This window comes from Panonychus citri, unplaced genomic scaffold (genome assembly GCF_014898815.1).
Source record: "Panonychus citri isolate SS breed McGregor unplaced genomic scaffold, ASM1489881v1 Contig00141, whole genome shotgun sequence".
NCBI lineage: Eukaryota > Metazoa > Arthropoda > Arachnida > Trombidiformes > Tetranychidae > Panonychus > Panonychus citri.
The window spans coordinates 2444816-2465676 of NW_026515546.1; the positions used below are offsets into that span (position 1 = coordinate 2444816).

The 20861-nt window shown below is 30.4% G+C and overlaps 5 protein-coding genes across 6 annotated transcripts; 2 read left to right on the forward strand and 3 right to left on the reverse strand.

Moving 5' to 3' along the window:
- Positions 1 to 1924: 1924 nt before the first annotated feature.
- On the reverse strand, positions 1925 to 3663 carry LOC128395107 (uncharacterized). Its single transcript, XM_053355510.1, has 2 exons — positions 2589 to 3663; positions 1925 to 2511 (listed from the first exon to the last, which is right to left on the reverse strand). The coding sequence occupies exons 1-2, from the start codon at positions 3241 to 3243 to the stop codon at positions 2030 to 2032; spliced, it is 1137 nt and encodes a 378-aa protein (XP_053211485.1). The 5' UTR covers positions 3244 to 3663; the 3' UTR covers positions 1925 to 2029.
- A 4356-nt stretch (positions 3664 to 8019) lies between these two features.
- LOC128395103 (serine/threonine-protein kinase Sgk2-like) lies at positions 8020 to 13553 on the forward strand. 2 transcript variants are annotated; one of them, XM_053355506.1, is made up of 5 exons: positions 8020 to 8252; positions 8329 to 9563; positions 11854 to 11961; positions 12040 to 12177; positions 12415 to 13553. In XM_053355506.1, the coding sequence occupies exons 2-5, from the start codon at positions 8583 to 8585 to the stop codon at positions 12559 to 12561; spliced, it is 1374 nt and encodes a 457-aa protein (XP_053211481.1). In that variant the 5' UTR covers positions 8020 to 8252; positions 8329 to 8582; the 3' UTR covers positions 12562 to 13553. The 2 variants fall into 2 exon arrangements, with proteins under 2 accessions (XP_053211481.1, XP_053211479.1); XM_053355504.1 differs by having other exon boundaries at positions 8356 to 9563.
- A 613-nt stretch (positions 13554 to 14166) lies between these two features.
- Positions 14167 to 15764, forward strand: LOC128395109 (uncharacterized). Its single transcript, XM_053355512.1, has 3 exons — positions 14167 to 14489; positions 14554 to 14719; positions 15168 to 15764. The coding sequence occupies exons 1-3, from the start codon at positions 14458 to 14460 to the stop codon at positions 15507 to 15509; spliced, it is 540 nt and encodes a 179-aa protein (XP_053211487.1). The 5' UTR covers positions 14167 to 14457; the 3' UTR covers positions 15510 to 15764.
- LOC128395099 (uncharacterized) lies at positions 15679 to 17606 on the reverse strand. The gene is made up of 3 exons (XM_053355498.1): positions 17136 to 17606; positions 16885 to 17037; positions 15679 to 16821 (listed from the first exon to the last, which is right to left on the reverse strand). Exons 1-3 carry the CDS (start codon positions 17548 to 17550, stop codon positions 15836 to 15838), a joined length of 1554 nt encoding a protein of 517 aa, XP_053211473.1. The 5' UTR covers positions 17551 to 17606; the 3' UTR covers positions 15679 to 15835.
- A 140-nt stretch (positions 17607 to 17746) lies between these two features.
- On the reverse strand, positions 17747 to 20628 carry LOC128395096 (uncharacterized). Its single transcript, XM_053355496.1, has 3 exons — positions 20005 to 20628; positions 19476 to 19628; positions 17747 to 19387 (listed from the first exon to the last, which is right to left on the reverse strand). Exons 1-3 carry the CDS (start codon positions 20411 to 20413, stop codon positions 18081 to 18083), a joined length of 1869 nt encoding a protein of 622 aa, XP_053211471.1. The 5' UTR covers positions 20414 to 20628; the 3' UTR covers positions 17747 to 18080.
- Between the last annotated feature and the right edge of the window lie 233 nt (positions 20629 to 20861).

The following is a 20861-nucleotide window of genomic DNA, read 5'->3' on the forward strand; positions in this document are numbered from 1 at the left end:
GTTCAAAGAACGGGATCATCACTTGCCTTCATGTTCACCACATCAACCAAAACTTCATTCTTTCCATTATTTTCATACAATTATGATGATCCAATGAGTGATGAACGAAACAAAGCCTTAACGGAGACCAGATTCATCTTCCAGAGGATCGAGAAATCTGTCAGGTTCTTGAGAAATGGTTCTCACTTAGAATCCTCAATGGAACTAAATTATCCACTCTACCCAAACCTGGTGAATTTGTGGACATTTGCTGTCAAGTTTTGGCCTACAATAAAAGTCCACTTTGTATGAACGCCGTTATTTGGGATACAAGTGAACCTAAATATAAGCCGCTTTTGGTGCTGATGGTCGACCGCCTTCTGGCCTCGAGTGTATAAATTATGACTATTTCCATGTTGCCTATGAAAAATATTTCGCTCTCACTGTTTGGAAAGAGGAAAGTTACGATCAAGCTCAACATTATGATACCTTCAAGTGTATTGATCTTATTCAAGGAGACGATCTTGTGGTTTTATTTAATCTTCAAGTAATCGAAGATGCTAATCACCCCGGAAAAGCATCACTTGTAATGAGATCTTCACGGAAATGGGGAAAAGCAGTTCGACTTTGTCATTGGAATAGTATTCTTGGTCGAATGTTCCTACATAAATGTGAAGAATATCGTAAAGAATTTCGAAGAAAATTGGGCTTTCCCGATACAAGTGAAATGGACAAACCAAGACAGATAAAATCTCCATTAAGACAATCACCATCTAAATCAGTTAACATTTCAACTTCTCCAATGAATCAAAATCCAACAACAAACAATACAAATGAAGCTTCTTTCAGCCAGAATAATGGAAACTCTTCACCAAGTAATCATAACCAGTTGATTGGATCAAATATCCAAGACACTAAAAAGCCAATTGATGAAAGTAAAAACGCAAGTCAACACACTGATGATTCAATAAGCGATTCTCACGAGTCTGAACTCGAAATGCTTTTGAAAAGATTAGATCAGATCAACAAAGAAGCTTGTCAAGCAAATAAAAACCGTAAACGTAAAGCTGCAGACGAGATTTTAATTGAACAGTTCGAACATATTGTCGAAAACTCTTTACCATCTACTAGTACATCAAGATACTCTTTAAGAAGTCAAACTCGATCCAATAAGCCTTCACCACCACCACCACAACCACCACAATCATCATCATCATCTCAAGTTAATCAACAATCAACCAAAGAGACATCAAATGTTGATCTACTTACACGTTTAAAAACCAAAGCGGAAAAATTTCTCAATTGGGATAAATTACTCAGTAATGGCTCAGAGAAATTAAAATTACTTGTACAAATATTAGAGGAAGGAGATTTACGAGATGAATCATCGCCATTAACTCGTGAAGAGCACATTCAATACATTTTATTGGCCATTGATTTTCTTGAAAAGAAACAATCACAATCACAATCACAATCACAACAACCACAACCACAACAACAACCAAATCCTAATCAATCATCACCATCAGGACCAATCAACTCAAGTGAACGATCATCTTTCAATCTAATTGTTGATTCTGATGATTCAAATATGACTGATGAAACTTTTCCTGTAATTCCTCGAGTTAGATATGTTTCTAATGCCTCATAATTAGTCTTGGGGTTTTAATTTTTTCACAGTCAAGAGTTTCTTGAACCTTAATCAATTTATCTTGATAATGATCTTAATTAATAATATGCAACAAAAAAAACAAAAACTATTGCAAAGCAAAAGCTGATTGTTAGTTTATTTGTTAATATCCCTTTTTCTGTATTGATTTTAATTTGGAAGATAATCCAAGTGTCAAATTATATTTCAACTATTTCGCTAATCAACTAAATGTAATTCTATTCATAAGTAATCATAATTTCTTGTAACAAAAAAACATTAATTTAATTTCGTGTTTATAATTTTGCTTTACAAAAATTGGACACTTAAAAGATAAAAAATACAATTGGACGAGAAAGAAAAACGATAAACTCGACAAACAATTAAGCAATTAACCGAATCTTATTTAGTGATTACCACTGGTTCTTCTGGTTGATTAGGAGGTGTAATGGACGAGGTGGACAAAGACGAATTCAACTTGACCACTGCTTCTTCATAACTTGGAGGTTGAATATCTTCATAAGTGGGAAGAGTTTCCCTTCTCATTGATCGGATACTTCGAGAGTCAACATCAACCAATCCAGAAGATGAAGGTCGATTAATCTCAAACGGATCATATGCCACTCTTAGGTCACTGTAACGAAGCTCATCTAAACGGATAACCCGATCAGAGAGTCTCGATCGAGCACAATTACGAACAACAATCCAAACCATCATGAGAACGGTCATCGAAAGGGAAAAGCCAAATATATTGGCCATCGAATGATTGTAAAAATATTGCTCACCATTGGCAATGGAACCATCAGGTGAACCATTACCACCATTATTTGTACCGATTCCACCTCGACAAGACCCATCGAAACAACCTCGTCTCGGCCAAAGTGCTAATTTAATAAGAAGGAAAAAATAGAAAAATCAATTCAACATAATAATCGATTTTACCTTACAAGTAAAAAGTTACCTTCTCCATAAAAGATACACTTATCGCTTCGAGAATTGTACAAGTGTCTCGTTGAACATGTACATTTATTTACGACACATCGACTGAATGAACTTCGCCGAAGACAATCGTAACTGGATAAACAGGGTGTATCAATTAACCTTGGAATACATTTACCTTCAACCAGATCAAAAACGTAGCCAATGTTACACTGACAAAGACCCGGAATCAATAGTTCACTTGCATTTGAATTGATATAATCGTCCCAAAGTGATTCAGTTATCATATAAAGGGAATCACCTTTACCCTCTTTTGAGAAACATCGAGTACCCGTCATTAAACACTGTGAATCAATCCAACAAGGTCCATTAATTGCTAAGATACGACGTAAACAATAACCAGTCTCATATAAACTGTAAGGCTCTTTACAGAGACATTTACCTTCCGTTGGATCACATTTGGCCTCGAATGGATTTTTACACCCGTTCCATGTCCCGTATTCAGAGCAACCCGAACCCATCATTTCAACCTGATCTTCATTATTCACGGGTGAACTTTCAACAGCCAAAAACAATCGACTCTCCATTAGACCAGCAAAAAAGGCAACAATTAACAATCGTATCGTCACACCAACGTAATAATAATAACAACCAGAATTCAATGTAAACTCTTCCATGGCCAAACAATTAATTTGATCACTTTTTCCAATTTTACCTTTTCAAATCAAACCCAAACCGTACATTACATTGTTCTGGAATAACGATCAATTATCTTCCAATGATGATCATCATTGATTAATCATCACTAATTTGATTCTGCAGTGAAAGAGAGTCTTTCTTTCACTCGAAAATTAAACTAACGAACTCAGAAAATGAACCGTTCAACTTGCGATCGAATGGAAAAAAGTAAATAATAATAACCATAGAGATTCAACTTTTTATTTCAACAATCGATTCGTAATAATAATAAATTGTATTAACGATTGCGTGATTCATTAGTAAATTGTAATGACAATTACGATTGTATTTCCATGCGAAAATGGTTATCATTTATATTTTGATGGTTAGATAATCAATGGAAGATGATGGATCGATCAATGAGAAAGTAAATCATTACCTTGACAATTAAGGGTTTGGAAATAGAGTACATGTTGATTATTTTGATTGTTGGGAACAAAAGTTGAATCAATTTGGTTGAAATTTCAATTCTCTCCATGTTAATTTAATCATTTGGATGGTAAATTGTTGGGAAATTTATCATCACACTTACTAGTTATTTGTTGATTACTACAACAAACAATTAACTTTCTTGGACTTAATCATCTTCCGTTCTCGTGGGTTGTGTTTACAATCAACAATTAACTGTGATTATTTTTATAACAATTAATAGTAACACTTAATTGAATGATAATAATCAAGTTAATTCACGTGATGGGGAAAATTTTAAGTGTCACTAATTTGGTTAACTTATAAATAGAAGTGGATTTATTAATTACGATTCGTGGAAACTTAATTAATACAATGATGATCGAGAAAATGAAAGTTAATTTAATAATTAATTAACTCTGTTAACCTATTGACCTTTAATAGTAATTAACAAGTAGTAATTTCTTGTATAGTTTATTAAAGGTTACAATTAGTTTAATTGTTAACTCATCGTGGATTTTGCCTTTGTGTGTGATTAACTTTTTATTGGCTTCTAATTTGGTTTGTACCAGTTAATTTGCTGATTAATTGTAAAGATTATAAAACGTTATTTAATTGTTGTAATGTAGTGATTAGCTTAATCTTAAATATTAATCAAAACATAACTTACTGGCTTAATTAAATTGTTTGATTAACACATGTCTTGACAATTAACTAATTGATAAACTTTTCCAACACCGATTGTTTAAATTGTCTCGATGTGTTGGTAAACTTTAATTACTTTCTCTTGATTGTTGTATAATTAAAATTTTTAAAGGTCATCATCATCTCTTTATATGATTACAATTTAAGTTGTTGATTAAATTACAATTTAGTTTGACAATGTCTCAGATATGATAGCCAATTGATTAGTCAACTAGTTAGTGGACGCAATTAGTTAATTATCAGATGACAGTTTTCTAGAAGGAAAATTTCATCAAAACAATTAATCATCGATTCCAACAATTGAGATTCAATTGTGTAAACAATTTAATCATTTTCCCTCCACAATTAAACAACAAATCAAATCAAAAAGAAACCACTTTTAGTGTATCAATCTAATTGCTTATAATTTGATTTATTCACAATCAAATAACAAATTGATACAATTTGAGGATTAATTGTCTTTGTTGATTAAAACTAAATTGATAACAATTAATCACGTTGACAATTGGTGGGAAAAGTAACAATTTAACATAAAAAACGTGTAAAAACAATTAAAATTGATTGTATTTTCTCATCGATTTACATTTAATTGAGTGATTAACGATACAAATAAGATAATTAATCTGATTGATTTAGAACAATTAACTTTTCCTTCCGATTATCATTCTAATTGTTTCTATTTAAAATATTCACTGGGTTAATATTTTGTGATTCTAATGGTGATACATTATTATTACTTTTCTCAATATCTCTTCCTGTTTGTATCTTTGATTATCCCTGATTAAACCTGAATAAACATTGATTAACGAAGATGAGAAAGATGATTAAGATTAACTAATCAATGATTAAACAATGAAGAAACAATTTGAATAACAATTGAACATAGAGATAAACAGAAACAGTAAAAGAGACATGAGAAAATGTTTGAAGGTTAAAACCAATCTAATATTTAAGAAATTAAGAGAAAACAATCAAAATAATTAACCAATGTTTAGATCGCTAGATTAAAGGATAAATCGACAAGATTAGTAAATAAAGGATGAGAAACTGATTAGGATGAGAGAGAAAAAGATGACAACAATCAAAAAGTAAAGCCGATCAATCAATCGATAATTAAACTGGAAAATCTAACCAAAAGTTGAGCCGAAAATGATGAGACACTTAAACCCAAATTAACTGTAATCGTAATTTGAACTCCATGTTATTTGGGGATAATTGTTGGTCACAAGACAGTCAAGTGAACAATCAACAATTAAAGTTAATTGTTCAAAGAGAAGCCTAAATTGAAAACAGCGAAATCCTTGTCCTTCTAATGAGAACTAATTTGCGTCCTTTGAACAAATCACGACCTCGAATCAAAAGAGAATATATTTTTTTCCCTTCTCTTGGTTAATCGCAATTTCTATACGGGCTTTTCCTAATACACTCGAAAAAAGGGTTATCCCAATGTTGATTGTGATTTAATTCTCATGATTATGGTAATTAATTTCCATAAGAATCAATGAATTAATCTGATTGAATCTTTCGGTTAATTTCTTTCTCTCCAATTTGATGTTTCAATGTTTTTCTCCTCATTTTTCATTCAACTACTCAATTGTTTCCTTTTCATCACAATCAACTAATTGATTATCTAATTGTATATACAATAGTTAATCATCTTCGACCATTCTGGGCTAATTTATCATCACAATCAACTAATCACCCAAAAGATTGACACTTGGATTTGTTGGTTCAGGTAAATACACTAATTTAAACTTTTCTTTCCCTTTGACAGTTGATTCAATTTCTCAGAATTTAAATTGATTAACAATTCTTGCCAAATGAATTCACTTAATTCTGTAGTGATTAAGTAATCATGTTTACTTAAATTGGTAAATTTCTCGTATGTAAACAAAATCTATCATGCTAATCTCTCCATGAGTTAATTTCCAAAGATAAACAATTAATAATCAAATTTAATCTTCGCCTCTGTTTATTATTAACCAAAATACACACATGTAAATTGCTCATTGACTAATTATCGATTCTGGTAATGATAATTAATCGTAATCATTGGTGGTGATTAGGAAAAAATTTCTCAATCTCTTAAAATAGCCTAATAACTATTGATTGTTGATTTCCAATAAATCGTTGAGACAATTTACCCGAAACGAAACTGATTGATTTGAATTGAACGGAATCAACAATCAATTTCAATTAAATTCATCATCATCATGATTATAACAGTTAAATTAAAGATGAATCTTGATTCCTCTCATTATATAACAATTGTATCAATTTTGTTCAACTAAATCATATAATCATCTAACTAAATTATTACCAATAATAAACAATGATTTAGTGTTTTCCATTATGATTAGTTAAACTGATTTAATCAATTGGAATATAAGTAAAACAACAATTAAATAGTTAAACCGATTGATTGTTTACTTAATTTACTCGAAATACTTGAAAAACTAATTTAGGTTAAATCGATTGATTAACCGAATAGACAAAATGAAAACAATCCAAAGCTAAACTAGTTTACCGATACAATTAACTTACAATGATTAATTAAACTAATTTAATTACTCTGAATAGCTTTTCCACCCTTATTTCTTCATCTCAAATCAATTTTGTTTATTTACTTGCAAGTTAATCACAATTAATATTAAATCACTAAAGTCACAAAGGTAATAAAAGTCATCATACTAATTGTGATTACATAATTTCCAAAGGTAGATATGTCTAAATCATGGTGAATAATATTATTAACAATTAACATTCAATCCACCCTTGATTATCCTTGAATTGTTACCTCTGTATGTGTGTGATTTTGTTTTAACAACAACAATTAGCATCATCATTGATTACAATTATAGAGAATCAAATTTACAATTTAGATGATCAATAGATCAGCTGATCGATTTCATTTTTTTTTATTTGTTTTGAACAAAAAAAAATCAGTTGGTGATGAAATTGTCACGTTAATCAAATAAACACACAAGGAGAGAGAGAGAGAGAGAGATAGTTTAAGGTTGATTAACAATTGATTAGTTAATTGTTATACTAAACAACAAAAAAAGGGCGATGTTTGATATTTAAAACTAATTGTAAACTTGATAATAATGATAACAATTAACACTGTCTATCCTTATCGTTAAATATTTACTTACGATGAAATTTAAACTTGGAGACAATTTAATTGTACCATTGGAAAAGTAAATCAGTTACATAAATATTAAGTTAAATTGTGATACAATTAGTTAATTGTCATCTCTTTAACCCGAGACACAGTAATCATAATATTCTGCTTGCTTCCAACAATCAAAGATAATTATTATCATCATCATAAATACTTATCCAATCATCATCATACATAAGTCTCTCCCTCTCATCCTGAATCATCACATCATATATCAATCTCCTCTCTATTCTGAATCTCAATCATCATCATAATTATCTCTCCATCTATCATCTACTCTTTCCATCATCATTATGATCATACTCATCTTATTACTACTCTTTGCTCTCATCTGATCATCCTCATCTTCATTATCTCTACACCCTCTTTTCATCATCATCATCATCATCATCGTCTCTCTCTCTCACTCTCTCTTTATTTTTAAAATTCATTTGTAACCAAAGCGTTGTTAATTTAGTTTCATTTTCACTAATTAACTCTCGTAACTTTTGATTATCCTTTTTATTATTATTAATACATTTGATTAGTTTCCAAACTTATTACATCTTAATTTGTTTCGATCACTTTTTTTTTACATGTTAATTACTAAATTTGTTCATTGATCATCATTTGGATGGATGAAAATTAATTAATCGAAAGCAGCTCAAAAAGGTAAATATACTTTCACTATTATATCAATAGACTGGAGTTGCTGATCAACCACAACAATCAATTTTGTTTAATTAAGTTATCATATCTTTGATTTGTTTTCTAGATCATCAAGACAAACTACAACAACCTTTTTCCTGATTCAATTGATTTTCCTTGATTGTTCAGTCAACTTTCATATATATATATCATTGTTTTGTTTTCCTGTGATTCTCAGGATCAACTTTGATTATACTTTGAAATTTAATTGTTAGTGTTAACTAATTGTCGTTGTGAGATTGACCTTTTAAATTTTCCAAACTGGGTTTAGACGTGTTGAAAAAAGGTGCTGCCATGGTTGATCTGAGTCGCTGGGATCGTTGGAAGGTCAAACTGAAATTGGGAAATTCACGAAGATCAAATAAATCACCGGGTACCAATGTTAAACTAAATGGTAACGGGTCACCTTCATCGATTGACCTGAGATCAGCTGATCAGTCAAGTTCAAGTAGCTCTTCAGATGGGGATATTGAATCAATGTCGGTCGATGGATGTTGGCCTGGACCTCGTCAATCAGAGGTAATCTTATGTTCATCGCCCAATGGTATTAGTACAATCTCTTCACCTAATGCAACACCGACCGATTTAAACTCTTCTTCCGGTTCCGATTTGATTGGTACCAATGCTGCCAATAAATCTTTAGATTTGGGACCAAGTGAAAAGAAACACGCTAAACCCTCTGATTTTGAATTTCTCAAAGTAATTGGCCATGGATCTTTCGGTAAAGTGTTAATTGCTCGTCACAAAGCGGAAGAACAAATTTACGCGGTCAAAGTGTTACAGAAAAAGGTGATACTCAAGAAAAACGAACGAAACAACGTAATGTGCGAACGAAATGTTCTTCTCAAGAATTTACATCATCCCTTCCTTGTTGGTCTTCATTATTCATTCCAATCAAGGGATAAACTTTACTTCGTTCTCGATTATGTCAACGGAGGTGAACTCTTTTTCCACCTTCAACGTGATAAATATTTCTCTGAAAATCGAGCTCGATTCTATGCCGCCGAGATAACCTTAGCTCTTGGCTACCTTCATTCCCAGGGAATCGTTTATCGTGACCTTAAACCAGAAAATATCCTCTTAGACTGTGATGGTCACGTTGTCCTGACCGATTTTGGACTTTGTAAAGATGGACTTCGAGATCGTGATACAACTTCAACCTTTTGTGGTACACCTGAATATCTTGCACCGGAAGTGCTTCGGAAAGAGGCCTATGATCGTCGAGTTGATTGGTGGTGTTTAGGTGCTGTACTTTACGAAATGCTTTATGGTTTGGTAAGTTGACTTAATTGTTTATCATTGATCATTGATTACATTCAAATTGTAATCGGTCTTTTAACCGCTAAATTGTTGTACTTGTATTTATGATCTTTTGCTCTAACTACAAATGATTAACAATTTAATTTACTATCTTGATCTCTATATTTACTAATCATCTTCAACAACATGAAAATTAATCAACAATCTATAAATTGTTGTTCGGTCCTTTCACTCATTTACCAGTAACAATCATCTTAATCATAATGATGATCGTTATTTTTAGTAAATTGTCGGCTGATTAGATTAATTGTGATTAGTGAATTACTTTTTTTTCCCCTTCCATCCAACAATCGTCTTAATTTCAATCAGCAATCAAATACCATCAATTGAGTTAATCAATTTGATTCTGATTGTTAAATCAATTTCCACCAAATTTAAGTGCAATATACTGGAAATGTTTCCAATATTGTTTATTTAATTACTAATTGATTATCAATCAATCATTATTATTACTATTTAATTGTACGCCCTAAATTGTATGTGTTTGTTATTGTTAGTGTGGTGACGATGATTAAATTTAATTGTAAGCAAATTAACATGACATTGAAAAACTTTCACTTTGTTTTTCAGTCTCATGTTTAGTTGATTAGCTTTTAATTATGATTATAACCATCATTCAATTATTATGTATTACAATTAAATGTATGATGAGGTTGATGATTGATTTAGTTATATTGTTATATTAGACAATATCTAGTATAAGAGTATTTAATTAACAATTAACTGATTTCTCCTCTTTGTAATATATCATGAACCTTGTTCTGATACAACAGGTAATTAATTGATTAGCTTATATCATTAATTGTGTGATCGATGAACATGATTCTGATTGTATTCAGTTAATTGTCATGATTATATTATTAGGAATTAAGAATTGACCTTCAATTTGAATTAATTTATTATTAACTGACTAAATGATTAAATTGTTGGTTTGTTGATTTACTAATGAAATTTGAATTCTGTTTTGAATCAACAATCAGTAAAAATAATCATTGTAATTGTTTATCTTAATCCTTGTAACAATTAACTAATTAACTTATTTGGTGATTTGTAAACAAACTGTTTTGAATTGTAATCAATTAGACAACAATCAGAATAATTTATTTTAAATTCAATTTCAACTGATTGGCTTTTGATTGATTTCCTTGTTCATTTCTGGCTTTCAATTAGGTTTAAATTGTTTATCTACTTTTTAATTGCTTAACATTAACAATTAACTTGATTCTTTTACGATCTATTCATCTAGATAATTAATTTTATTTCATAATTGTCATTAATTGTTACACTTATTTTTAATCACAATGAAAGGTCAGTTCATTCAATACAATAATCAACTAGTTAAATCAATAATCATCATATTCTTGAGACTGATTAAGAGCACAATTAATTAACGATATAAGTATTTGAAATTGTATTTGGTGGTAATCAATTAACAACATCTAATGATGACGTTAGTTAATTGTTATTAAAGGTTAGATAATTAAATGATCATTATTGGTTAAACGACTCTGAAGTTGTAGTTACAATTAATTTAATACCAGATTCTTAAAAAACTAAATCAATTGATTACAATTAAGTGTCTCTCTATGTCTATGGTAAATTGATTTAGTTCAATTCATAAATATGATCCGAATAACAAATTTAATTAATTCTAATTGATACTAATTATCATCTGTCATTATTTTTAAATTTAATTGATTCCTTGATTATGGACAATTAGTTAATTGTGTTTATAATGAAGCAATGAAACAAAGACTTAAAGTTAAACTCAAATATCTTAATTGTTTACATTACTCATTAAATAAGCTTTTTTATGACTTTATTACAATTAAATTACTTTGATTATCACAATAGGAATGATATAATTACTACAATTAATATTCACCCGGAACTTTAATTATCCTATTTAATTCTTGACTAGCAATTAGTTTCCATATTACTGAGTGTTGGCCAAATACAATTTGTTGTAATCCTTGTTGAGAATTAATTTCACTAAAATAGATCTTAAATTATTGACAATCAACTAAATTAATAGTTAAATTATTGATTAACGATACACTTAATTGCTTAGATATTAATATATTGAGATGAAATTTTGTAAATTTTTCATTGAAAAATTTTCCGCAAACTTTCAAAAGTTGATTGTTTGTAGCAAATTAATTCAAGGCATAAACAAGATTTTCAAATGTTAATCACTCTAAATTGTAACAATTAACTAATGAACATTTAAATTTTCTCGTTACAGCCTCCATTTTACAGTCGAGATACAGTTGAAATGTATGATAACATTTTGAACAAACCAGTTCGTCTTAGGACCAATATATCGTTAGCGGCTCGAAGTATACTTGAAGGGGTAAGATACTAATTGAGTACAATAATCTTTTACCTGGTTAACAATTAACTAATTGCCAAATTGACATCTTAATTACAGCTTCTTCAAAAGGATAAACGTAAACGTCTCGGTGCTAAAAACGATTCCGATGAGATTAAACGTCACGATTTCTTTAAGCCAATCTCATGGACCGAATTGGAATTCAAACAAGTATCACCACCATTTAATCCCAATGTGGTATGTAATCATAATTCCAACAATCAGTGAACAACAATTAACTATTAATTTGATAATGAAACTTTCTCAGTGGGAGAGTAATTGAAATGAACGCCAATGTAACTACATCATCATTGATTTTCATTGGAAAATAACATTTATCTTTTTCTATCTTCTCAATTGTTGCTCTTGATTTTTACTTTGATTACTTTTTATATTACTATTTATATCTAATTGTTGTATTCTAATTGTTAACAGAAAGGTTATATGGACTTAAAGAATATCGATCCTGATTTCACCAAGGAACCAGTTCCACAATCAGTCTGTAAATCTGTTAATATTTTCGGAGCTAATTCCATACCTGATAATGCATTCCCTGGATTCTCATATGCGGAAGCTCATTGATAACTAATTTCGATAATTATTTAAATTGTTATCCATCTCTCTCTCTCTCTCTCATCCCATCTCACCATCATCATCATCATCGCCATCGTCATCTCTTTTTTTCTGCAAATTCTAAATCATCATAAATTCATCATTAATTTGCTACAATGAGAAAAAGAAAGTTCTAATCATGGTAACAATTAAGAAGAGTCTCTTTTAGAATCAAAATCATCCGTTATAATCAAGTTATCGTTTTGATATTTACTCTTAATTGTTTTTAACTCATAAAGTCGTTTCTTTTATTTTTTCATCATCAGCAATTATCAAAATGATTCCAATTTGATTAGTTCGTTTGATTGATTCGCAACTTTGACTTGCTTAATTGTTCAATGTTCCTTGTTGATTGTTAATTTCTTTTTTTTCTCATGTTTTCTTGATCATTTTACATTCTATATTTTTCTCTGTTGATTATTCATCATCAAACTCATTCCTTAATTGTCTTGATAATTCTGATGATATTCAATTTAAATTCAGATTAATCATCTCTTTCAAAGCTTTAATTGTGATTAATCCTGATTGGTATTGAGATAATTTTAATATATTATGTGTTAATATCAAGTAAATACTATTGATCCTGATTATCATATAATTAGTGACAATTTAAAAGGCAAATATTGTAATAATAATCATTTTTTATCATGAAACACAAAAAAATTTATAATTGTTACCAAAAAAAGTTAATTGTGATCAATATCTTGATATAATGAGCCAAGGATCAAATTGAATCTTCATTACTTGATTAACTTCAATCATTACTCTGCCATCTTAATTGTGATCATCATTTGCCTTAATCTTAATCCAAATTTGAATCCATTATATTTCAATGAACCCTCTTAATTATTTAATAATTGTAAATCTAATTGTCTAGATATCTTTAACTACAAAGAAAACTGTTATTACTATGTAACCAAACAATTACTTTTTAATTAAACTGATTAACTTTTAAGCTAAAACATTAATTAACTCATTCGATTCCTGATTAATCATTATCAGGATTAAGTTAATCATCGAAATAGACTGGCAATTATTAGTAACATGATATAATTTCATGTTAATTTCGTAAGTTAATAAGCTGATTGATTAACCTTGATTATTAATCATCATCTTTAACCAATCAGTCTTAACAATCAACATTCGTTATGATGAAGTCTAATAACTTGTACTAGCAATTAAGTCACAATTAGTACTCGGTACTTGTACTAAGAATCATCAAATTGTCGTTGAAATATTAATTGCGATCTCATATTGATAGATGGAAATGATTAGTCGATTTTATGACTGATTTTAAAATAAATCATCCAAATCAACAACTCGATAAGTTGATTGTCGAAAATGGAATTTAATTATTTTGAACTGATTTCGAAGTTGAAGTTTAATTGTTGATCTATTTTTCTATGAAAAAAAGAAAATAGTAACAATTAATCGAGCAATTGATGTGGAAATAATTTCTCTCTATATCATTTAAACTGATTGTTGTTATGAGAATTCTAATCACAATCAAGTTAATCATCTTTCCTCTCTCTGTCTATTAATTTTCCCACCTTCTTTCAAGTCTTTCTTTTCCTCTGTCTATTTTTTTCTTGATTGTTTCATTTTCCTCTCTGTTATTTGTTAATATCTAGATCAATGTCCTAAAAACCATCTCGTTATTATAATTACGCTTCCTACTCTTGATTAGTTAACAATGTATATTGATCGTAGTAAATAAAGTTAATTACTGTCTTACCTATGTTAAAATTGACTAATTAACAATGAGAATCAGTAATCACAATTAAAAGACAATCTAATCCCAGATATTCAATATAACATGAACAACTATTATGCCTACGAAAACAATTTACTAATATAATCCATCCCATGGCCTCATCATTTTTCCCAGCTTATCAAATGTAAGTGAAATTCAATTAAAAATTTAATCCAACTGATTAACTAATTGTTAACTTCTTGTCTAAGTGTCTTAATCTGTCTTCTTGGTGTAAATATAATCTTTTGGTTTATCCTCCTTTGTTGGCGTATTTTTTGCTTCGGCTCAATGGTAAATGGGTTAGCTCGATGTCGACAAGTTTTCAATACAATCGGACCCGTTAATCCATCCCAACAACGACAAGACATATCAATGGTAAGCCTTGTCTCTTAATCCTAATCTGTTTGTGACAAATTGACTAATTAACTAAAACGTAAGAAAGTTAATTGATTATCTATTTGTTGTGCACTTTTCTAGTATTAATAATAATTCATTTAGGTTTATCTCATCTCTCTCTCTCTCTCTCTATAAATTGCTCTGGTTTTTTGTTATTGATTGTGATTAGTTAATTAGATAATATTGTTAACAAAACTGAAACAGAGGGAGTCATTAATTGATTACCATTGATAAGTAGAATTAATTGTAATCATAAACTAATCACTTACCTTAATTATCTTAAGTAAACTTGTAAATTTACCCAAAATTTCAATGTCTCTCTATTAATCCAATCTCTTGGTGGGTTTTAATTGTTATAATTTATGTGTTGATTTTCATTATCTCCAATCTAATGTAATCAATTTGATTCGTTTCTTTCAACAATTAGGTCTCTAACTATTCAACAAGAGGATCAGTATCACGAGTTAACAATGATTTACCTCCTCCTTATGAACAAGCAATTAAATATCCATCGTTAATTTCAATCTCTGGCCAGATAAGTGGTAATAATAGCTCAATGTTTACTCATCACAATCAACAACCACAACGACAACAACAACGACAACATCATCATCGATATTCATTGTCACAATTAACTGAACCAGTAGGATCAACATCAATCAACATGAGACCCGAAAACTCAACCTCAGTATCTTCATTACCTCAACAATTACACATAACAACATTGGCAACAACAATTGAATCAAATTTAGACGATGAAAAGTTGTGATTTCAAATGATTAGTATTTCTCTTGTAACAATTTAATTTTTATATACATTATCATTATGTTGATTTGTCGCAAAGGTTAATCAAATTAAATGTACAAGTTTGTGCATAGAAAACAAATTATTATAAAAGTTTGTTGTAATTTGTTGAGATCAACATTCTGATTGTTACCTTCAATTGTAATTAATTTATTATTATGTTTAATTGTTTTCTATCAATCACTTTAATAGTACAATAAAAGACTAAATTATCTTTTAATTGGACTGAAAAAGTTAAATTTAATTGTTTTCAGTTGTTGAACGAGATTCATTTGGATTTGACTGTACAAATTAGACTTCGGTATTGGCTCTTTTCCTTTCGATCTCGATCTCAATCATTGAGCTTCTTGGACGTTTAGAACGGAGATAACTGGCCTTTCCATTGATTTCCAGGCCATCATGATGCCGTTGAGCCAAATCGACGATAAAGATAACACCCAATGGGTACAATAGAACAGTGGAAATGAAGTGATAGGCCATTCCTGGAAAAGTGTCAAGTGTAAATGTGAATATGTGAGTGATCAACACGGTTCCAATGATTGGTGATATTGAGGAAAACAGGGTGATTATTGTATAGATTTGAGCGATTTCATTGTAATCGACAACTCGAGTGATTATTGAACGAAGTCCAACCGGTGCTAGACCCATGTTAATATGCGTTATTATGGTAACGTAATAGCCCAAGGGCTGGAGTAATGCACCACGAATGGCAAAGTTGGCAAGCATAGAGACACATCCAACTGCAGCTAAACTTGTATCACGAATATAATAACGATGGACAAGGATATAAGTAGCGATTGGCTTGAAAACCATTGGTGCTAATCCGACGATTGCAGAAATATATGAGAAAAACTTATAATCCCATTGATAAACTTTCTGCGCAAACTGGAATCCAATTGCAGATTCACATAATAAACCCCAAGAGATTAAAGAAGAGGCCACAATTAAATGCCATAATTGACCACGATGACCATTAGGCCGAGGTCTTAATGCCGTTTCAAAAGTTTGCGATAAATTTGTTATGTTGAAAATATTTGATAAAAACGATTGTCCAGTTGATTCTTTGCCTCTCCATTCAATGGGAGCACTCGGATTGGTTTGAAAGGTGATCGAAGATGATTCATCAGCATCATGAAGAGTGACCAACACCCAAAGGCCAGTGAATGCCTTGGTCAGGCCAAAGATCACAAATACTCCAATATAATTACGAAAACCAATATTGAACAAAGGTGAAAGCGAGAGTAATTTCCCTCCAAGAGCCACAGCCAATGGATAAGCTACAAAAAAAATCGAAAGGGGATCAAGATTAAAATTTCAATTGTTCCAATCAATCTACTCACCTGATAGTCGACAAAATTCAATCACAGAAAATCGTAAAGGTCGGTAATCAATTGCCGTTTTACGAGCTACATAAGTGTAAGAACCAACGGAAACCAATGTTTCACCGCCGGTGATTCCATAGCTGATGAATGTGTAAATTGTCTGATGAGGATCTGAAATGAATTAGAAACTAATCAGAAACAATTGGAAAAAGTAAAACCATTTAGATCATTTGATCAGATTGATTAATTGTTTAATCAATTGTTCTTACCTGTTTCCCAGTGTATTGTCAAATAGATGAGTAATAAACTCTGAATTACTCCACCCAAACACGGAAATGCAAGAAGATACTTAATATGACCTGGATAAAGATCCATCCATCGTCCAAGGAAAAGTGATAAAATAATTCCGGGAGCGATAGAGACCAGAATTTGATAGTTCTTGATGGAAGTTGCCTCTTTCAGAACAATTAATTTAACCTTCTCTTCAAATTCACTTGGCACATTATTTAAATCGTTACAGATTGAACTGTTAAGAGATAAATTGTTGAGACAAATTTTGTCTTGAACAAGTTGATTAACTGGAACTGTAATTAAATTGGTTCCCAATTGAAAGAGGAAAAAGTAAAAATCAATACGAAGTAAACAAACAACTCGACAAAATTTTTTCATCAACAATTGAACCATTTTTACGGTTTAATTGTGATCAGATTTGATTAAAAAACACATATGATTAATAAATAGTTACCACACTAGATGATTCCATTAACAATTAACTAATTTCTCTCGCTCTCTCCCTAGTAAAGGTTTGATTTAGTAACATTTTCCTACTCGAAACGTCAGATTAACTTTTCATATTATTAATACTTTATGAAGATTATGATTCAACTTTGTCTTTTTTTTAATGATAACTTAAAGTTAATTATCAATATTAATTAGAATTAGAACAATAATGAAGTGATTTATCTTGATTGTAACTCCTCTTTTTTTTCCTTTTCAAGTCAATGTGATGGAGCAAAAAAAATCACAATCAATTGATTCAATCAGATTCGATATGTGAGGTAAATGCAATCTGATTATATTGGATAGATTTAATTAGATAAGTAGTTAGTAGTCATTTAGCTGATTTTCAGTGTGATTAAATTCAATCATCATCCGGTTGTGTTGATTAATCGATTTCACCACAGTTCGTTCATCTTACAATTTGATTGATTGTTTCAAAATCGACTTGATTTTCTTCTGACATTTTCCTTTGTAATTGATAATTCAAACACGTTAGTTGATGGACTAGGAAGAGGTGACGGAGTTACTTGAACTGTACAAAGCGATTTCCTTGTTTGGGATTTTTGATTAGTGTTTTTCTTTTCAATTAAATAAATAGTGAAAATGGTTACCACGGGTGGAATTAAAAGTGAACAACAATAGAGAAATAAATGATTAGCTTTCGATTGTAAAGTTGATGAGGCTAATTTGGAGAAGATTAGAATGACCAATGGACGAGTTATTGTCATAAATGAAGCGATTATTGTGAAAATTTTGGAAATTTCATAACTGTAGACAATTGAAGTGACCATAGAACGGAAACCAGCCAATGTTAGGCCAAAAAGAATCTCAATCGTTGAGCTTAAATAGTAAACAATTGGATGGAAAATTAATCCTTTCAACAGTAAAGATAAAAGTATCGAAACCAATCCAATTGCTGTAATGGTTATGTCACGAAGTGAAAGTAAATGAACCATTATTATCATAATTAAGACACTGGTCAGTGAGATTACAATAGATTTTACATCGCTAATTTGGTGTAACTGTAATTGTGTCCAGTTGAACAATTGATTGGTGTAACTTTCATCAATCACTGAGCTGCTATTGATGGTAAAAAACGTGAATATCATTGAGATTGTTAAACAAATCATCTGAGGTCGCCCATAATTAACTCGCGGCCGAATGAACGATTTACAGGCCATAATTGCATTTCTATAGTTAATCACTTGGCCAAAGGTGAAATCAGTTGATGAAGTGCTGTTCCTTTTACCATTGGGACTGATTACGGCTGAAGTTCTTCGAGTATCTAAACCATCTTCCGAAAGTGTTCCCATACTGTTACCATATTGTTGACCATTCGGTGATTTATTCATCATACTGAATCCCATTAGAAGGGTAGCAACTGAAGTTCGTCTTGCCCCACCGGTTAAATGGCTTATTGATGATCCTCGACGGTTACTTGGACCAGGAACTTGAAGTGAAAAAGCCGTTACTCGTCGGGCATTGGGATCTTGTAGAGACTTGTAGTAACTATAAGCCGATACCTGTGACATTGCACGAGACTGTCGACTTGACGATTGCCCATTATAAGAGGAACGTGAATTTGATCGTCCAGTTAAAAGTGTAATGAGAATCCAAAATTCCGTGAATGTTAAAATACTGCCACTGACTAAAAATACACCAATATAGTTACGATATTGACCATAGATCCATGGAGTTTGAGACAATAGTTTACCACTTAGAAAATTAGCCGCAGGAATTGCTATAAATCAAAACGAATAATCAACATTAAAAACCAATCAAAAATTGTTCAATGAATAAAACAATTAAACATAAAACAATCAACTCACCTAAAGAGGAAACCGCTTCCAATATAATGAACCGAATGGGTCGTTGTTTAGATTGTGTAGTTTTACAAATAAAAGCATAAGCTCCAGTGATCGCCAATGTTTCACCTCCAGAAATCCCAGTAAATAGAAAAGGATAAATTGTATCAATAGGCTCTTAATTAGAAAGAAGAAGAAGAAAACAAATCAAAACAATCAATTAAATGGTGAACATCAACAGTTGAGATGAAAAAAAAAATTCCCTCGTTTTTATTACTCTTGAAATTTGTTATTCCAAAAAAGAGATGGAGCCAAAATCGTTTTCTATCAAAAATCATTCGTTAATTACAATTGATTAATTATCTTAATCAAAAGTGATTAAAATCGGTTAATTGAATTACCAAAATTTCTATGGAACCAATTTGAATGATTTTTGTTATAAATTCGAGTGTGAAAATGAATTTCAGTTTAGTTCGGTTTTTGTTTGTTCTAAATCGTTTTTGTTATGGCAAGAGATTAACTAATTAAGGGATTAATCTGTTAATCCAATTACCTGCATTAAAGTTGATACATTGTACTGTTAGAAAGATGTTTAAAATGGCTCCACCAATACAAGGTAAGGCTAAAATGTATCTTAAATGGTCCAATCTTGTATCAATCCAATGGCCCAAGAGAAAGGTTAAAATGATTGAAGGTAAAGTTGAAAGTGAATGTTGATAAAGAGTTAATTGTGTTAAAGTTGATTGAATTTCATGATTAACCTTAGATTGGCCATATAAATTACCAAGAGAATCACAAGAATCAACAGCAAGCCGATAATTGTTTAAACATATTTTATCAAAGATTAATTGTCTCAATGGAAGGTTAATCATGTTGGTTGCAAGAAAATAAAGGAAACAATATAATTCAATACGAAATCTAGAGACGACATTTTGTAATTGATTAAGACGATCTTTGATCATTATTCAATTGGAATCAAATGGAAAAACAATCAACAGGTAACAAGATTAAAGGTAAGGATAATTTAATTGCTCTATTTACAACAATTTAATAAATAAACAACAACAAGAGGAAATCAAATGCAATCAACTAATGATGAAAACAAAAATATCAACACTAGTTTCAATATCTAACAATTAAAGGTTGAGTATATAATTGTTATCATTTAACTTTCGGTTTAATCATAATAGTAAATGTAAGTAATAAAAAAAACCCGAGAGAATGAGCAACTAAAGTAATAACAACAATTAGCGAGTGATTAAGAAAATGAATCAATAACAATAAACTACCGTTAACAATTAACCATCTTATCTGATTAGTTAAAGAAATCAAACCTTAAAGGTAAGGGAATCTAATACACTATTAAGATAATGTTGATTATATGAATTGATTGTAAGCTTTTTAATTTAA